Here is a 16404-nt window from a genome sequence, read left to right on the forward strand (position 1 = left end):
ATAATTAACACACACATTAAAAATACAGCTATGCAACATTGGTTATAAAAAGCTGCCTAATCCCACTTTATTTGGGTAAATTCTGTCAGTCTCTTTTTCTGGTAGTTTTATGCTCTTTTGTCTTTTGCTTTGTGACAAAACTTCCAAAAGCCCAAAGTTGAGTTTTATAACTTCTGGGATGGTTTCTCTTGCTGCAGAAGAGACTTAGGAAATTTGTGTTGCATTTCAGTGAACTCCTTGTGGAGTTTCTTTCCATATTTTTGAAGTCTTAATTATTTTTAAAATATATCTTTCTGAAAGGCCCTCAATAGCATTGAACGAGAGGATGAAGAGTCAAATGATCACATACAAGAAACGGGATCTGAGTCTAGCATTGAACCTTTAATCTCAGAGCTCTGCGAGTCAAAATACAATGAAGAGCCCTCACAGCTGCAGGAGTTAGTTGCTGTTGTGGATCAGGTACAGTGACTTCCCTTGAATATCTAGCTAAAAAGTAATGTTTAGTTCAAATGTTTCAATTTCTTTGCAGTCTGACCTTAAAGCAGCTTTGTTGTTTCTCCCATTAAATGGAAGAGAGATCTCCTACCGATTTAAAAAGTTAAGATGAGTTTTAAGGAGAGCTTTGATACTTCATGTAAGATTTCTTTTATTATCCTCAAAGTAACATTTTTTCCCTTTGATACTTCCCTCAGCTGACTCCAATTGAGAAATACGCTTTGAATTACCTGGAGCTCTTCCACGGTTCAGTTGATGACAATGAGCCACGGTTGAGTGAGGTAAAACAAATCTTTCTTTTCCATGTTATTCTGTCACAGAACAACATTTATTATATTTTCATTATGAAATAGAAGTTTCTCCAATGGTGTGGAATATATTGTAGGCATTTCTGTGATCTTTTCTTGCTATACCTTATGAACAGCATAATATCTTATAGAGAGCTCATTATTTTGGGATTCTCTGGTTTAAGCAGATGTCAGTTCTTAATTTCCTTTTTATAAAATGGGAATTGCTTTCAGCCCAGCTCAGCAAATATTTGTTGTACTCCATTGATAGCGGGGAAAAAATTTCATTAATTTCAGTGAGCTTGTGTTCTGGTTGTCTTCATTGTTTAACTGAAATTCTTTGATTGCTTTATATTGATGGTTTAAAAACCCTCAACAAAGACAAAGAAATATCTTCTAAATGATTGTGAAAGTACATATTAAGAAATTGCTATAAGATTCCTGTGTTTGAAAATGTCAAAGTTCAAGGCATTTATCCATGAAATCACAAATTGATGACTTCTAATCCAGTGTCTGTTACTGTATAAAATTTCTAAAGAGTCTGATTTTAATCTAGGTGGAACTGAAAACTGCAAAGAAAGCCTGGGAAGTCCAGCACATGAAGAAGTTAAAGGAAAGAGAGCAAAAAATGCTTTGGGAGGATGAAGAGGAACTTCTAACCTACACTCGAGAGGATGCGTACAACAAAGTAATTGCTCATTAGTCTTCTTTTTCTAAATAGTTGTTTCTTAACAGATACTCTGAGCATACCTTTACCCTTCAGGTTTCAGCTGGATCATCTGAATTATGTTCTCTTTTTGCTGTGTAGGAATATGTTTATGAAGGTCCAGATGGACAAACTGAAATTATGCCAGTAAGTAAAAGTAACACCTGTCAGCCTAAACAGGCTTTTTATTTTATGAAACATAAAGATTAGTGGGGAGTTAACATTGCAGTAATTACAAACTTTATTCTGTGCAGCTCTGGACTCCTCCTACTCCACCTCAGGATGACAATGATATCTACATAGATTCTGTTATGTGCCTGATGTATGATACCACCCCTATTCCAGAATCAAAATTGCCTCCAGTGTATGTCAGGAAGGAGCGTAAACGACACAAAACAGATCCCTCTGGTGAGTGCATGCTCAAAACTGTTCTAAGATTTATTGCTGAAAGTTTAAAAAATCCAGGGGGGTTTTCGTATCTTCTATATGTCTGGTCCAGTAAAGATCAAATTTGCATGTTTGAAGGGATGAAAATTCTTGTCTCCCCATGGCCTTGAAACAGTAGAATCATTGGAAGGCCCAATTCTTATAGCGTGTCTTTAGATACAAAGGTGTTCTTAAAAGGACAGTTCTGGAAAGCAGTCATTCTACTTTGTCAGTTAGGACAGGGCTGGTCTTACTCTATAACAGGCTCTGTTTAGTTCTTGACTGCTTTTCAGTGGCAGTGGGGAATACCCTGAACATGTATCAGCATTTTGAAGCTGTAGGCAGAGGAATCAAAAAATGGCAGTATCTACCAATAATGCTTTATTTTTTGTCTTAGCAGCAGGTAGAAAGAAGAAGCAACGTCATGGGGAGACAGTTATCCCACCTCGTTCACTCTTTGATCGAGCAACTCCAGGAATGCTGAAAATGCGACGAGAGGGCAAAGAGCAAAAGAAAAACATCTTGTTGAAGCAACAGACACAGTTTGCAAAGCCTTTGCCAACTCTTGTCAAACCAGCTACTGAGGCTGGACAGGATAATCCAGAGTGGTTGATCAGCGAAGACTGGGCACTTCTGCAGGTCAGATGATACCTGTAGCTTCTGCTGTCATTATGTTTTTATTCCTGCACTTTATCTCTTCCAACGTTATTTCTAATTCTTAATGGCATTTTGCTGTCATAACTTGGAACAAATTACCTGTCATTTGTGCTCCTTTAAGGAGAAATTAAAGGCTAAACTACAAAATGTATTGTTAAGCCCTATTGTTGTTTTAGAAGCCACTTACTGTTATTCAGATTAGTTGTGCTGGCAGGACACTGGATAATGCAGCTAAGGTTCTTCCCACCTTCAAGGCGAGAGCAGCACTTAAATAGCAGCTCTCCGTCCCTCTCATACCAACTGTTTCCCTGCACATCAGTCAGCATTAAGGCACCTTATGCTTATTTATTCTCTGTGACTGTAGCTGAACACAGAGCCTTAGCCCTGAGCTGTCCCCTGTAGTAATGGTGTGTGGGCAGACACAGGTAAGGGAAGGTTTGGAGGATGGCAACGATTTGTCACCTGATGCATTTGTACTTTTCTCTGTTGCAGGCAGTGAAGCAGCTGCTGGAGCTTCCTTTAAACCTTGCTGTTGTGTCACCAGCACACACTCCCAACTGGGACCTGGTCAGTGATGTTGTTAACTCCTGCAGCAGAGTCTATCGCTCGCCCAAGCAGTGCCGCAGCCGATACGAGAATGTCATAATCCCACGGGAGGAAGGAAAGGTGAGTTCACCTGGAATGATGCGTCTTTTTTTTACCTTAAGTTGTAGAGTTTTTTTTCCTTATCTCCATAAACACTTGTTTTTTGTTAAACGTTTCAACAGTGTAAATAAATAACTTTTAAAAGATCTTTTTAAATTATTCTCATCAGGATTTCCACTTATTTTATGTGATTTCTTTGAAAAGAAAAAGCACCTGAACAAAATCTTCCACAAAAGATCATCTAACTTTCCTTCTTATTTTACAGCTAATGTACGAAGCTAATCCTAAAAAGAAGACAAAAAGTATTTATAAGGTGTGCATTGGTATTCTTTCAAAATCAAATCTAGACACTGTGGTATTTAGCAGCAATGGAGGTGGGCAGATAATTCATATGAGATCCATGTTGAGTGTTACTTGAGTTCTGAAACATTAATTAAAATTCCAAATTTATTTTTCCTTTCTTTGTTGATACAGTGGATTGACACCAGACTTCAGCTTTTGGATTTGATAGATAAATTTTAGATCATGCAAGAAGTTTGTGATTTCACTTAAACTGCCACTTAGGTGGCATTTTTCCACCAAACCACCACCATGTATCTTATCCTGATGGTATTTAAGATCTGTAAGAATGAACTTCATGCTAGAGTCTAAGTGGATTACAAATACATAGTGAATTTGATGCCTGAAACACCTTGTAGTAAATGAGGATGATAGGATGCTACAGAAACAAACACAAATTCCATGACTGTGAACACCTTCTTCCAAACCACACAGCAATTTAGCGACAGAGTTGGGTAGAGAATCCAGAACTTCTGGGTGTAGTCCCATTCTCTGACTGCTAAGGAGGTTTGTCCCTGACTGGCAGTTTCTGCTTAGGAGAAACCAAATGTTAGACTGGCATGGTGTGTGGATGTTAACCTAGCTTTGTTGGGAGAGCAGTGCAGTGATGGTTTTGTTTTATTATCTTACGTGTGCGCTATGCATAACTATAAACTAATGGGCTCTTGGTTTGGGTAATGAATTAAACTTGCAAAATCTAAACTAAAGCAAAGATTCTTTCTCAAATTAGAGTTTGCCATTTTGTATGTCCCCAAGTGCTGATGCCAGTGTGACCGTGAGAACTGCTCCTTATTTTGCTGTTTCTTTATATATTTCCCATAGAGTTTTGTGTGACAGTAAGTTATCAGTGACACGAGGCAGGAACCAGTCTGTGATAGATATGTTGGAGAGTGCTTTTAAATAATCTACGAGCGCGCCTTGTGTTTAAACATAGACAAAATGCCCTGTTGGGTGAGTGTGCAATTGAAAGTTGGTTTGTTTTCTTTTTTTAGACTAAAAACAGTCGCCCACTTCGTACCAATCAGATCTATGCTCAAGATGAGGGTGCAACCCACACACAGCTTTATACTAATCATTTTGAGATGATGAAAATGATTGCAGGGAAAAGAAGTCCACCTATCAAACCTCTGTAAGTTTACCTGGGATCATTTCATCTCCTGGAAGCTCTGTTTTGAATGGCTCTCAAAACACAGTTATTCTATACTCTGTGTCCCTGTTCTTCATCTCTCTCTCTGTGTTCTTTGTTACTAGAAACACCTCCATATTTCATGTGTTTGGGTTTCACTGCAGGAATTAGCTCTTTGTCATTAAGAGCAGAACTGCACTCAGTAGTGGCTTTTTTAATCTACTTTATATCTATCCATTTGCCTGGATTGTAAACAATTTGCTGTCTATGCTGCTTAGTAGTACATTATTTTCTGTGTATCTTCCTGCAGTTCTTCTGTATTTATTTAGTATTTACTCTGAGTCTTCCTTAAATGTCTGTCTGTATGCAGGCTCCAGTACTGGCAGGAATATCATGGAAACTTCACCAAAACTGCAGTGCTATATGCTGAAATATGTGAAATGAAATACTGTTTTTAAGGTTTTTTCTGCCTCCAGTAATACAATTTTGCTCAATTTCAGACTTGGCATGAATCCTTTCCAGAAGAATCCAAAGCATGCATCAGTGCTTGCAGAAAGGTGAGCACTCCCTGTCTTGAAGGAGTTATAAATTGCATAAAAGTGCTCACTGCTCTTTTGTTAAGGTTTCATTTATTTCTAAATATTGTGTGTTTTGTCTTATTATTGTTTCTAGTGGAATCAACTATGATAAGCCCCTCCCTCCGATCCAAGTCGCATCCCTCCGAGCAGAGCGCATTGCCAAAGAGAAAAAGGTATGGTTCCATCTCTGCTGCACAAATGACTGCAGTAATTAAAAAATTAGGCAACAGATGAGGTAGGAGCAAAGCTGTCTCCTGGGAGAAGTTTAACAGTACACTGGATGTTATGAGCAGCTGCACATTGTTCATGTACAGGGGTTTAGATAACCAAGGCCCAAAGTGGGACCTTTCCTTGGGCTTCTTGTCATACTCAGACCCTTTAAACAATGAGGAGCATATTTTTTCAAAAGATACTAAAATGTGTAAAAATCCTGTTTAATTTTTGAGCATTCTGTAACCTCCTTTCTTATATTATTCAGAAAGAACTGTTTGTCCTTGCTTGTGGGTGATAAGTCTCTTGTTGTGCTATGCTCTAAGCCATAAAACCATGAATACAGCTTGTAGTTTGAAGTGAGTCAAGTTGTGTAACTTGGACTTGAAGAGTCAAGGTACCTTTGTGGGCTGTCTCTGGTCAGAATTAAAGAGGTTTTATCTCTTGCTTTATTTTGTTTAAAAGAAAACACATCTTGCTTGTTCCATGCTTGAAGATTGAATGTGCCCCTTGCCTTGCAGGCGCTGGCGGAGCAGCAGAGGGCCCAGCAGCAGACGGGCCCCCAGCCCCAGCAGCCCCAGGCGGGCCAGCAGCCCCCCCAGCAGCCCCCCGTGCAGCAGGCCCAGGCCCAGCCACAGCCACAGCCACAGGCACAGGTAGTTCAGCAGCCACAGGCAGTGGTGCAGACTGCAGTCACTACTGTGGCCAACACAGCAGTATTGGTAAGAAAGGGAGAGCTCGGTGTCTCTGATGTAGTAACTTCAGTTCTTCTGTGTGTGCTGTATTTGTGTCCTGTTTTCTCTGGAAAGAGAATTTTAAGTCAGTATAGTGAGATCAGAGATACTTCTTGTTTGCTTTCTCTGGTTATGCTGGGTATCTTTTGGTTCCCTGATTTATTAAAACTTCATACCATTGTAGACAATAGCTCTTGGCATTCTGAGGTAGAAAAACACCGTGCAAAGATGGTATTTCCTTTTTCACTTTTGACTTCCATTTAATGAATTTTGAGTGAGTAGATGTCAACTAGAAGTATTTGTACAGAGAACTGGCAGAATACAGAGAGTAGAAGAGAATGTAGCTGTAAGAACTACTCAGTTAATCAGCTTAAAAACCAAAGATTCATTAAATTTGCAAGGCAAGTGAAGTGATGCATCCTACAGGAAATACCATGGTGCTTTTACTGCAAATTTGTGCAAGGTTCTCATGTTTTCCTAAATCTAGTCTGAATGAATCTGATGACTGGTCTGTGGCTTTTGTATTTAGAGCCAATCCAGTTTGTGTAATAATGTGTGCAGGCAGTGGTGGATTTATTTTGCTTGTTGAAGAGCAAGAGTACAAGAGCTTTTCCAGAAAGACACAGAGGATGTGTTCTCACCCACAAGCATTGCTGTGTATGAAGTGCTCAGTGATTTTCCTGTATGAATGGTTGTCTGTGGTGTGCCAGAGTAAGGTATTGATCCCTTCTTCTGCTAACAGGGATGTCCAGTGACCAGGGTTTACCACACACTTGGCTGGTCTACAGTGGCTCATAAGTGAGGCAGAATCCTGATACATGTATGCATTAGTTGCTGTGATCTGTAGGGTCAATGGACAACTGCAGAAATCTCTGTGTGTTCCATTGCATTTTTCCTATTTTGTCACTTCTGGAATACAGCATTGTTTTAAGCAATGCTCAGTTTTCTTTTATTGTTTTTCTGAACTGTTACCTTAACTGTCTTCTAATTAGGCAGGCACCATCAAAACAGCAGTGACGGGGACGAGCATCCAGACTGGTAAGGAGACTTTATAATTGGGCATAGGAGGGGATGAGATACTGGGATTTTCACTTTCAGAATCTCACATTTAATCCTGCTTTCAGCTACAGTGAGTGGAAATGTGATCGTGAACACTGTTGCTGGGGTCCCTGCTGCTACCTTCCAGCCCATCAATAAGCGTCTGGCCTCACCTGTTATACCTGGGACGCTGACTGTGAGTAGATCCTGTCACTAGTTGTGTCCCTGGACACCTGGGTTGCGTGTTTTATCAGCATATCTTTAGCTTTTAACATGTTGTGAGAAATCCTGCTTCTTGAAAATGTCATGTGCATCTTGGAGTTCTTTTTCAAACCTCTCTCACCAAAACATCGGAACACACTGGAATGGTTCATCAGGAAAAAATGTTTAATGCTGGTAAAAATAGTTCATAGGCAAGTGCTGCTAAGAGTATTAGTCATTAACATTTTCAGCCTGTAACTGTTTTGTGCTTTATTAATTACGATCTTTATTATTATGTTAATCGTTTAATACTATGGAATATAAAGCAAAATATTGAAAGGTACTAAAAAATGTCTGTAATAGAGCGAAGGGTTTGGTGATCAGTGTGTTGGAAAAAGATATAACCACATGCTGATTTTCAGATGCATCCAAACAGATGCATTAGACAGATTATTTGGGGCTTTTTTCCTTCTGCATTTTTCATGCTTGTTTTTAAAATTGCCTAGAGGGCAGTGCCACGTCCAGCAGGTTCCATAGCTGTATGTGAGGCGTGGGAACGGAGCAGTGATGGCTGTGTTCCCTTGCAGACCTCGGGAGGCACCGCCACTGCCCAGGTGGTTCACAGCCAGCCCCGAGCGGCCGCGGCGCCGGCGGCGTCCAGCGAGCTGGTGACCATCGCCTCCACCCAGGGCGTGCGTGCTGTGACCTCAGTGACAGCTTCAGCTGTGGTCACCACCAACCTCACGCCTGTGCAGACCCAGACAAGGTCTCTGGTGACCCAGGTTACACCAGGTAATGATCCTGTGTTCAGGGACTTCTTCCAGCAGTGCATAAAGGGCCCCAGAATTCCTATAGATCCAGCACCAAAGGCTCAAAATATAGGAAGTCTGGGACACAATTAAAATAGGCTGTGATTTTTAACTTGCTTTCTTGTTGGTGCTCAGATTACATTTTTCTCCGGTATTTCTGGATGAAGTATGGCAATAGAGAGCTTGGCCCCTAGGCATTGCAATTTAAAAGTATTATGAACAATCTAGCAGTAAAACATTAGAATTGATTGTCTTGACTAAAAACCATTGTGAAGAAAGGTGCTTGTATTTTATGATCTACTCTGCTTTTACATCATGCTCATGAAAATGTGTTCTTACATGTAGTAAATCCACAAAGTGTGCTGGAGCAGAAAAATAAGCATTTAACAGCTTGACTTGTCAGGTGAAATGAATGAATTAAACTGAATCTTAAAAAGTATTCATCTGAACATTTTGTTTTTTTCTTTATTCACAGCTACACCAACTGTCCAGCTGTCAGGCAAAACCATCACCCCTGCTCACTTCCAGCTTCTGAGGCAACAGCAGCAGCAGGCTGCTCAAGTGCAAGTCCCACAGATCCAGGCTCAGGCGCAAGCCCAGTCTCCAGCTCAAATAAAAACTGTAGGAAAATTGTCACAGGTGAGGAAATGCTCATGAAGTGTTAGCACATAACGTAGCACATTGCTCTCATTACTGTAAGCTTCCTTAGCAGTGTGTGTTGTGTCCTGTTTTCTTGGGCTAGAGTGAGATGTATTTCTCTCTTAAATTTCATCCTACTAAAATTTCATGCAGGCAGTGAGTCTGACAGTGCTTTCAATAGTAGAGCAGGGCAGGATGGAAAGCATTTATTGTTGCTCATTGGAAGCCATTGTGTAAAAGAGTTACATTTTAGATACTCGATCTTAGCTCTAGTCTGGTACAGAATGTTTCTCCTTTTAAGCTTTGGATTCACCTCCATTTTTCTCCTGTAACATAAACCATTGGAAATGATGGAAGTGTTTGATTTTTGCAGGAGCAGCTGATCAAGTTGCAGAAGCAGAAGCTGCAGCTCCCGCAGCAGCAGGCAGCACAGCAGACACAGCAAGGGGCACAGCAGCAAACAGCACAAGTGCAAGTGCAGCAGCAGCAGCAAACTCAGCAGCTCACTGCTGTGACAGCCCCTCGTCCTGGCGCAGTGCTCACGGGCACTACGGTCACCAACCTGCAAGTGGCACGCCTGGTGAGTTGGATTTGGCTTGGCAAGGTCTCAAACATTTCACTCTTGGCTGGTTTAAATTAACTGGGCCTTGATTATTCACATTCACAAGTGCCCTTTGCATTGCTCTGGCAGTTCAGAAGGAACTGCTGTAACATAAATAGCTTTACATTGTACTTACTCATTGATACCATCTCTGAATTGTGTCACTGTACAGGAGCCATTACATTTAGAAATGTCATTTTATTGACATTGTCATTTTATAATCATCTGTTATATGCAGCAAATCTGTCTGTGCTGGTACAATAATCTTCATTCCTTACTGCTTAGACTCGTGTTCCTGCTTCCCAGCTCCAAGCACAAGGACAGATCCAGGCCCAGACTCCACAGGCAGCACAGGTTGCTCTGGCCAAGCCTCCAGTGGTGTCTGTTCCAGCTGCTGTTGTGTCATCTGCAGGAGTCACCACACTCCCTGTGACTGTTGCAGGCATTAGTGTTGCCATTGGGCAGCCACAGAAAGCAGCAGGTATGTGAATGCAAGTTGGAAATAGGAAGAATTGTATTTCATAGCAATCTCCTATAGTACAGACAATTCTTGTAGAAAGATTGTTGTTGGAACAAAAAGTTAGCTTACTCATGCCCTTAGATAAGAAATTTTCTCCACTGTCAAAATCATGTCTTATTCCCATTAAAATCAGTGGGTTGTTAGTGCTCAAAGCTGTGCAGATAAGTCTGTAAAAGTAGAATCTGTGTTTGCAAGCTGTGATTACTGAGACAAAGCAATAAACTGAAGACTCTTACAGTTCTAATTATTTGTGTAATTTTCAGGAGGCCAGACAGTAGTTGCACAGCCACTGCATGTCCAGCAGCTGCTAAAACTCAAGCACCACCAAGCAGCACAGCAGCAGAAAGCCATCCAGCCCCAGGTTGCACAGGGACAAGCAACTGTGCAGCAAAAGGTACTATTGTCTGCTCTCCCATATTAACTTATGCAGTGGTTGTAAAGCTTTGGTTCTGGATGACCAGGACACTCCTAGAGAGTCAGTCAGGATTTCTAGGGGTGAATCTTAGGTGTAAAGCGATTGGTTGTTTGGTAGTTTTTAGTAAGTGTATGGTGTGAGTGTTGTGTGTAAGAGAGAAACTTTTCATTAAATACTTTAATTCTGAATACTTGTGTAAATGCATGAAGGCTTTCATCTAGTGCTCAATTTTTTATTGCTAATCATGGGAGATTTTTTTTTTCCATAATTAAATGTAATTAATCTTTTTTCTACATACCTGATCTTTAAAATACACTTATCTTTTGTAGTCATTGACACCTTTTTTTCTCTTGTGCAGATAAATGCTCAACAGGTTACGGTCCAGACCCAACAGCAGACTTCACAGCAGCAAAAAGTAACTTATGCTACACAGCCTGCCATTAAAACACAGTTCCTAACAACTCCAATTTCCCAAACCCAGAAACCAGGTGGAACCCAGCAAGTGCAGGCCCAGATTCAGGTACAGGTAACACAGGTTTACACCTCTAAACTGTACTGGGACTGGAAAATTGTAAAGACAACAGGTGAGGTAGAATTCAGCACCCATTCATTTTAATTCTAGTCACACATTCATTTAAATTGACTTTTTAGTAAAATTCACTGGTGCTGAATATGTGGCCTTACAGCAGGTCAGAGCATCTATGAGCTGCAAGTTCACCTTTCCTCTTTGAAGTAAAATAATTGAGTCACTCTTTTTTATTAGGCAAGGGATTCCATACTGTGTTTACTAAGGAAAATTCAGCCAGAGGTTTCCTGCTTTAGGTGCTGCCTCACAGCCTAATCTGGTGAGGTGACAACTCACATATTTTCTTTTCTGCATAACTGGATCAGTCTAACCAAGGAAAAAAAAAGGGGGTTAGGAATTGGAAGCCTTACTCTTTCAAAAATATATCCCAGATAATGTAACCTGCTCAAACTTATGTGCTTCCTTCAATTTTATAGGTAGGCAGGAGGAAATTACTCTGTTGTAGTTAAAATTGAAAAGGTTTCTCTTCCTCCCCTAGTTAAGTTCTTCCTTTCAGGGATCTAAAATGTTTCATAAACATTCAGCCTCACTGGAAATGTCAAGCTGTAGCTTACTGTGAACAGGCTTTGGAAAGGCCTTGGTAGAAGTTTTGCTAAATGTGGTGTTTTGCTGCTATCAGCAGCTTTTTATTTTGATCTTTCTTTATTTCATATCACTGCAGGTTGCAAAACTCCCCCAAGTGGTCCAGCAACAGGCTACTGTTGCCAACATTCAGCAGATGGTTTCAGTTTCCCAACAGGTAGGTTTTACTCTTGTCAAACATAGCACTAGAAACATGATCTTTAGAAAAGCTCATTTTTTGGGAATGTCTGTATTTTTCACCTTATGTGTGGCATAGGTAGTATTTTTGAAGGCTATAGCAAGTGCCTTTCTATAAAAATAAGCCTTGAATATTGAATCAGCTGAGGTGTATTCTCTGGTCTAAAACTCTCATAGATGTAGCAGTGTTTGTTCATCACTGCAGGTAAGCTGAAAAATGGATTTTTAAAAATGTTTTCTAGAACTGAAAGAATTTTTAAAATTTTTTTTTTTTGGTGATGTATAGTTAATTTAGCAAATAATTGAACTAATAAGCACCATCTGAGCTTTTTCCACAAAAATTAGGACAAATTGAAGGTTACAAGTTGTTTTGTTTCAGTTCATAGAGCTGTGCCAAGTGCTCTGTAAAAGGCAGAACGGTGTGGTAGCTGTTCCAAATGTGTGCTGGTAACAGACGGGGCTCAGGCAGGAGAAAGTCAGGTGGTTTGGTTCCCCCTAATGACCAGGCAGTTTAATTAACACTGTTTAGAACAATGTCATCCAGATCATTAGCAACAGGCATATCTTAGGCAGTTGATTGGCAGGAATGATTTAACTTTGGAGGGTGGATGAACTTCTTGCATTTAGTGCACAAAAATCTAGGCAATCGACTCTTAATCTGCCACAGTTTAGAGTGCAGTGTTTTAGTGGAGAATAAGATCTGTGACTGCTTATCTCAAAATGGTGATAAAGTGGTGTAAGCTGTCTGATAACCACCTCAGATGTGAATGCTTCAAGGGCAAAGTAGACAGCAGGAACCAGAAAACTCATCAGTCAACACAAGTTGAGTTGCCCTCTGTAGTCAGGAAGAGCTCCTAGATCATTTTCAGAAGTCGTCAGTGGTGGCATAACTCTGGGACTGTTGGAGTCTGTGGCAAAAAGACAAATAGTTCCCCTCCCGTGTACACCAGGGACTTCAGTGGCAGTAGTTTTAGGCCAGGATAAGTATTTTTAAAACTTTGGTCTTTGTGTGTATGTGGCATTCTTTTTATCTGCATTTTTAGTGCTTCCCATTGGAATCCTTTTGGATCATTCAGGAGTTAATTTTTCCCCTGGAGAAGTTCTTGTAGCTTTGTTTGGCTTCTGCATCTGACAAAGGCAGCTGAAGCTGCTCAGTTTTCATTACCTTGTCCTCTGAACAAGGAGTTGTTGATTTATTTTTTTTTCTCCCTTGCTCTGGGTAGAGCTATGAAAATTAGATGTCTGGATGGAGTTCAAACTATTCTATCCTAAATTGGCAATAGAGACTGGCAGCTGTAGTCTGAAAGGGTAATGGCAGAGACTGGTGGGAAGCCTCAGTGGCTGTATTTATTGTCACAATATGGGTGCAGAGTCCGCATTTTAACCTCTTTAGTCCTCTGGCTGTCCCTCTGTTCTTTTCCCTGCTCCTTCACTTCTGCAGTACAGGAATTTTCCTGTATATCTGGTATTTTCATGTATATCTTCTATACCTTTCATCTGCCTTCTGAATGCATCTGAGGGCATGTCCTTGTATTTGCACTGCAGGGACCTGAGTTACAGGCGTCTTGGCTCTTAGTTCTGACTTATAAGGTTCTAGAAAATGTGATAGAATGGTGGTTCTCAGTGAAAGCACAGAGCTTATGTTCCCAGAATCATTGTCTGAGATGTTTGTCAATTAAGAGAGCAAATACCTAAGTAGGAGGATTCCTTCTGTAGAACAGAAATGTTATGACTGCTCAGTTTAATGCTAAACTATTTTGTAATTGCCTTTTCATCCTGATGTGTAGGTACAAGCTCAGCCCCAAACTGTGACCCTTTCTCAGACGACAGCGGGTCAACAGCAGGTTCAGGTGATCCCTGCAACCACTGCTACTGCTCAGGTCGTGCAGCAGAAGCTGATCCAGCAGCAGGTCGTGACCACAGCATCTCCCCAGGTTCAGGCTCCGGGTGTACAGAACCCAGCCCAGACACCAGCAACACCTGAAGCCCAGAGTCAGCAAGCAAAAGTACAGATGAGGACACCGACTGTCAGATTAAAGGCACCTACCAAACCAAGTTGAACTGTTGCAATAACAGGGAAATACAGTATTTTGCATTTGCTGAGACAAGTGAGAAGCTACTCCAAACACCCAAATGAAGACAGAACACCTCTATTTTTTTTTATTTTTTTTTTTTTGTAGCAGAAGGTTTCTTGCTGGTGAACATTTAAACATGGAAACTCACATTAACTTGTGCATTAGCAACTGTTTAGCACTCAAATTCTGTACAATATGCATTCTGCCTGTGTTCTCTGTGCTCATTCAAACCAGATAAAGCAAGCGTTACTTAGGTTGAAATTCTGCCCAGCTTCTCAAAAGTGAAATGGTGATCTGCCATAATTGTCAGTAAAATCCATCTGTGTTGGAATACCACACCTGTCTGTGGGAACGTGCAGCTCCTTGCTGTAGTTTTGTGTGTGCTCAGTACCCACGTTGAAGCCACACAAAGAACCAGCTGTGGTTGATACAGCACAGTATTTTCCATCTGTACAAAAGCTCTGTGTTGTTCTTCCCTGTGGTAAATGCCCCTGGAAGATAGAACACAGACTTGAAGTGCTCCCTGCAAAGTTTAGCCAATAAATGTGAAAACCTGTAAGTATATGTAATTAAAAAGAAAAAAAAAAAAAAAAAGGGTTTCATTCTCCATTTTTGTAAGTCTTTTAAAATGTTTGTTAGTAGTTTTTGTGTACAGTTTACTGAATCACCCAACCTGTGTGCTCATTCTCATATTTCACTTTAAAATAATGGATATTTTAGGCATGAGCTGAGTAAATATTGTGTTGATAGTAGATGTGTATTAAAGTGTAGCCCATTTTTTTTTTTTTTGTAAAAGAATTGTTCAGTAGATACAGCTACACAGATGATCCACGGCTGTTTCTCATGGGACTTCTGTCACGAAAAATCTCCAGCTGATAAAATCTAATCTCTCTGTTTCATTCTGCTCTTGCAACATGTTTAAATGTTCAGTACTTTTTACACGGCTTTCAGCTTGGGGGGTGGGGGGCCAGGGGAAGGGGAGAATAGTGAAATTAAATCTAAGACTTAATTCTTCAACTGTGTAAAGAGTAAGATCTAACTTTTGTACTATTCTTTTACTAAAGCTAACGATGAATGTATCTTCAGGTGGGTATTTTGGATGTGAATAGAGCATGGCCTCTTCCTCCAAATCAGTTTGCCTTATTGTGGAGAAAAAAAAAAAGCAAAAAGCTGCATAGAACTGTGGGGGGGTTCTTTACTTTTCTTGCATACAATGAATGACAGACTTTGCAAACAGCACTGAGTGAGGAATCAAAAAGCCCATGGTGGCTTGAAGGGATTTATTTTACTTTGGCCATAAAACTGCACAATGTGTAAAATCCAGACAAAATGACAACATTCCTTTTCTGAGGTGGTTTTAAAATTATTTTTCCATTCTGTGATCTTTTTACTCTTTTAGGAAGGGAGCCTGTTTAAGGGCAAGGAAAGCATATATTTTGTTTTTACCTCTGTATGTCCACACTTGTTGGTACCTGGCAATCCACATGGCTTAAACAAGAAAGAATTCTCAGCCAGCTCCTCTGTGTTAGTTGGGTTAGGTACAGCCAGTTCTGTTCAGATCACAAATGTAAACATTGGCTCAGGCGGTGTTCCTGATTTTTTTATTTTATACCTCTTTTGTCCTACCTTTTTTCTTGGACCCTCAGGTCTACAAATACAAGGGCATTTTGTTGTTTTTTTTTTAAGCTGTTTTTGCATGCAGTAGTATTCCCATGACCCTTCTGACCCCTGGCATGTGCCATTCCCTAAACTTCACAGCCAGCCAGGGAGCTGGCATTGCTGACAGCGGAGTAGTTTAAAATGTAAAGCAGATGCAGTGGTAATGGGTAGTGACACTGTGTACAGTATAGCCTTACTCATCCAAAAATATTGCTTAGTTAGCCCCAGTTTTACTTTTAAGTGTTTAGCTTTTATGATGTGCATGAAAGTCAGGGTGGGGGGGAACAGTTCCAGCAGTGGGAGAGCTGCTGGCTACGTCGTTGTGCTGGTCTGATTTGGTGTCTAAAGAGGCGATTGTTTCTTGTTTAGGTCAGTTGATGAAGATAAAGTCACCATCTTTTTTTTTTTGTTTGTTTCCTTCTAATTATTTTTTTTCTTCCTTTCGATGTGTCTTTCTCCCAGGAGTGTGTTAGGAAGTCAACCTGTACATAAGTGATGAACATTTGTACTCGACCCAGTAGGATGATAAGGAATAGTGCTGTATCCTACCTGAAGGTGTAATAAAGTGTACATTTTTCTACCGCCGCCTCGCTCTGCCTTCTGTACCGGGGGAAGAGGGCGGGCTTGGGGGGTTACTGGGAGGTGCTGGCTGGGAGGACGGACCCGTCCCCATCCCTGATCCCCATCCCTGATCCCCATCCCGATCCCCATCCCTCATCCCCATCCCTGATCCCCATCCCCATCCCTGATCCCCATCCCTGATCCCCATCCCCATCCCTGATCTCCATCCCTGATCCCCATCCCCATCCCTGATCCCCATCCCCATCCCTGATCCCCATCCCTGATCCCCATCCCGATCTCCATCCCTGATCCCCATCCCCATCCCCATCCCCGCCCCG

At 40.9% G+C, this 16404-nt stretch overlaps 1 protein-coding gene across 3 annotated transcripts in view; it reads left to right on the forward strand.

Annotated features, from left to right (window-relative positions):
- EP400 (E1A binding protein p400) overlaps positions 1–16067 on the forward strand; it is a 50880-nt gene extending 34813 nt beyond the window's left edge. For all 3 annotated transcript variants that reach the window (XM_088065189.1, XM_088065190.1, XM_088065188.1), the window contains 22 exons: positions 301–459; positions 693–776; positions 1339–1470; positions 1591–1635; positions 1743–1896; positions 2315–2553; positions 3064–3237; positions 3482–3529; positions 4548–4684; positions 5182–5238; positions 5354–5432; positions 5991–6191; positions 7196–7241; positions 7328–7437; positions 8030–8234; positions 8727–8890; positions 9264–9470; positions 9777–9972; positions 10275–10405; positions 10785–10952; positions 11674–11751; positions 13559–16067. In XM_088065189.1, coding sequence (XP_087921315.1) covers positions 301–459; positions 693–776; positions 1339–1470; positions 1591–1635; positions 1743–1896; positions 2315–2553; positions 3064–3237; positions 3482–3529; positions 4548–4684; positions 5182–5238; positions 5354–5432; positions 5991–6191; positions 7196–7241; positions 7328–7437; positions 8030–8234; positions 8727–8890; positions 9264–9470; positions 9777–9972; positions 10275–10405; positions 10785–10952; positions 11674–11751; positions 13559–13831 — 3087 coding nt within the window. In that variant the 3' untranslated portion in view covers positions 13832–16067. The remainder of the gene's footprint in view (positions 1–300; positions 460–692; positions 777–1338; positions 1471–1590; positions 1636–1742; positions 1897–2314; positions 2554–3063; positions 3238–3481; positions 3530–4547; positions 4685–5181; positions 5239–5353; positions 5433–5990; positions 6192–7195; positions 7242–7327; positions 7438–8029; positions 8235–8726; positions 8891–9263; positions 9471–9776; positions 9973–10274; positions 10406–10784; positions 10953–11673; positions 11752–13558) is intronic.
- Positions 16068–16404: the final 337 nt, after the last annotated feature.

Source organism: Pseudopodoces humilis, chromosome 20, assembly GCF_049639895.1.
Source record: "Pseudopodoces humilis isolate 2021_Gansu_Grassland_sample_001 chromosome 20, ASM4963989v1, whole genome shotgun sequence".
NCBI classification, from domain to species: Eukaryota; Metazoa; Chordata; class Aves; order Passeriformes; family Paridae; genus Pseudopodoces; species Pseudopodoces humilis.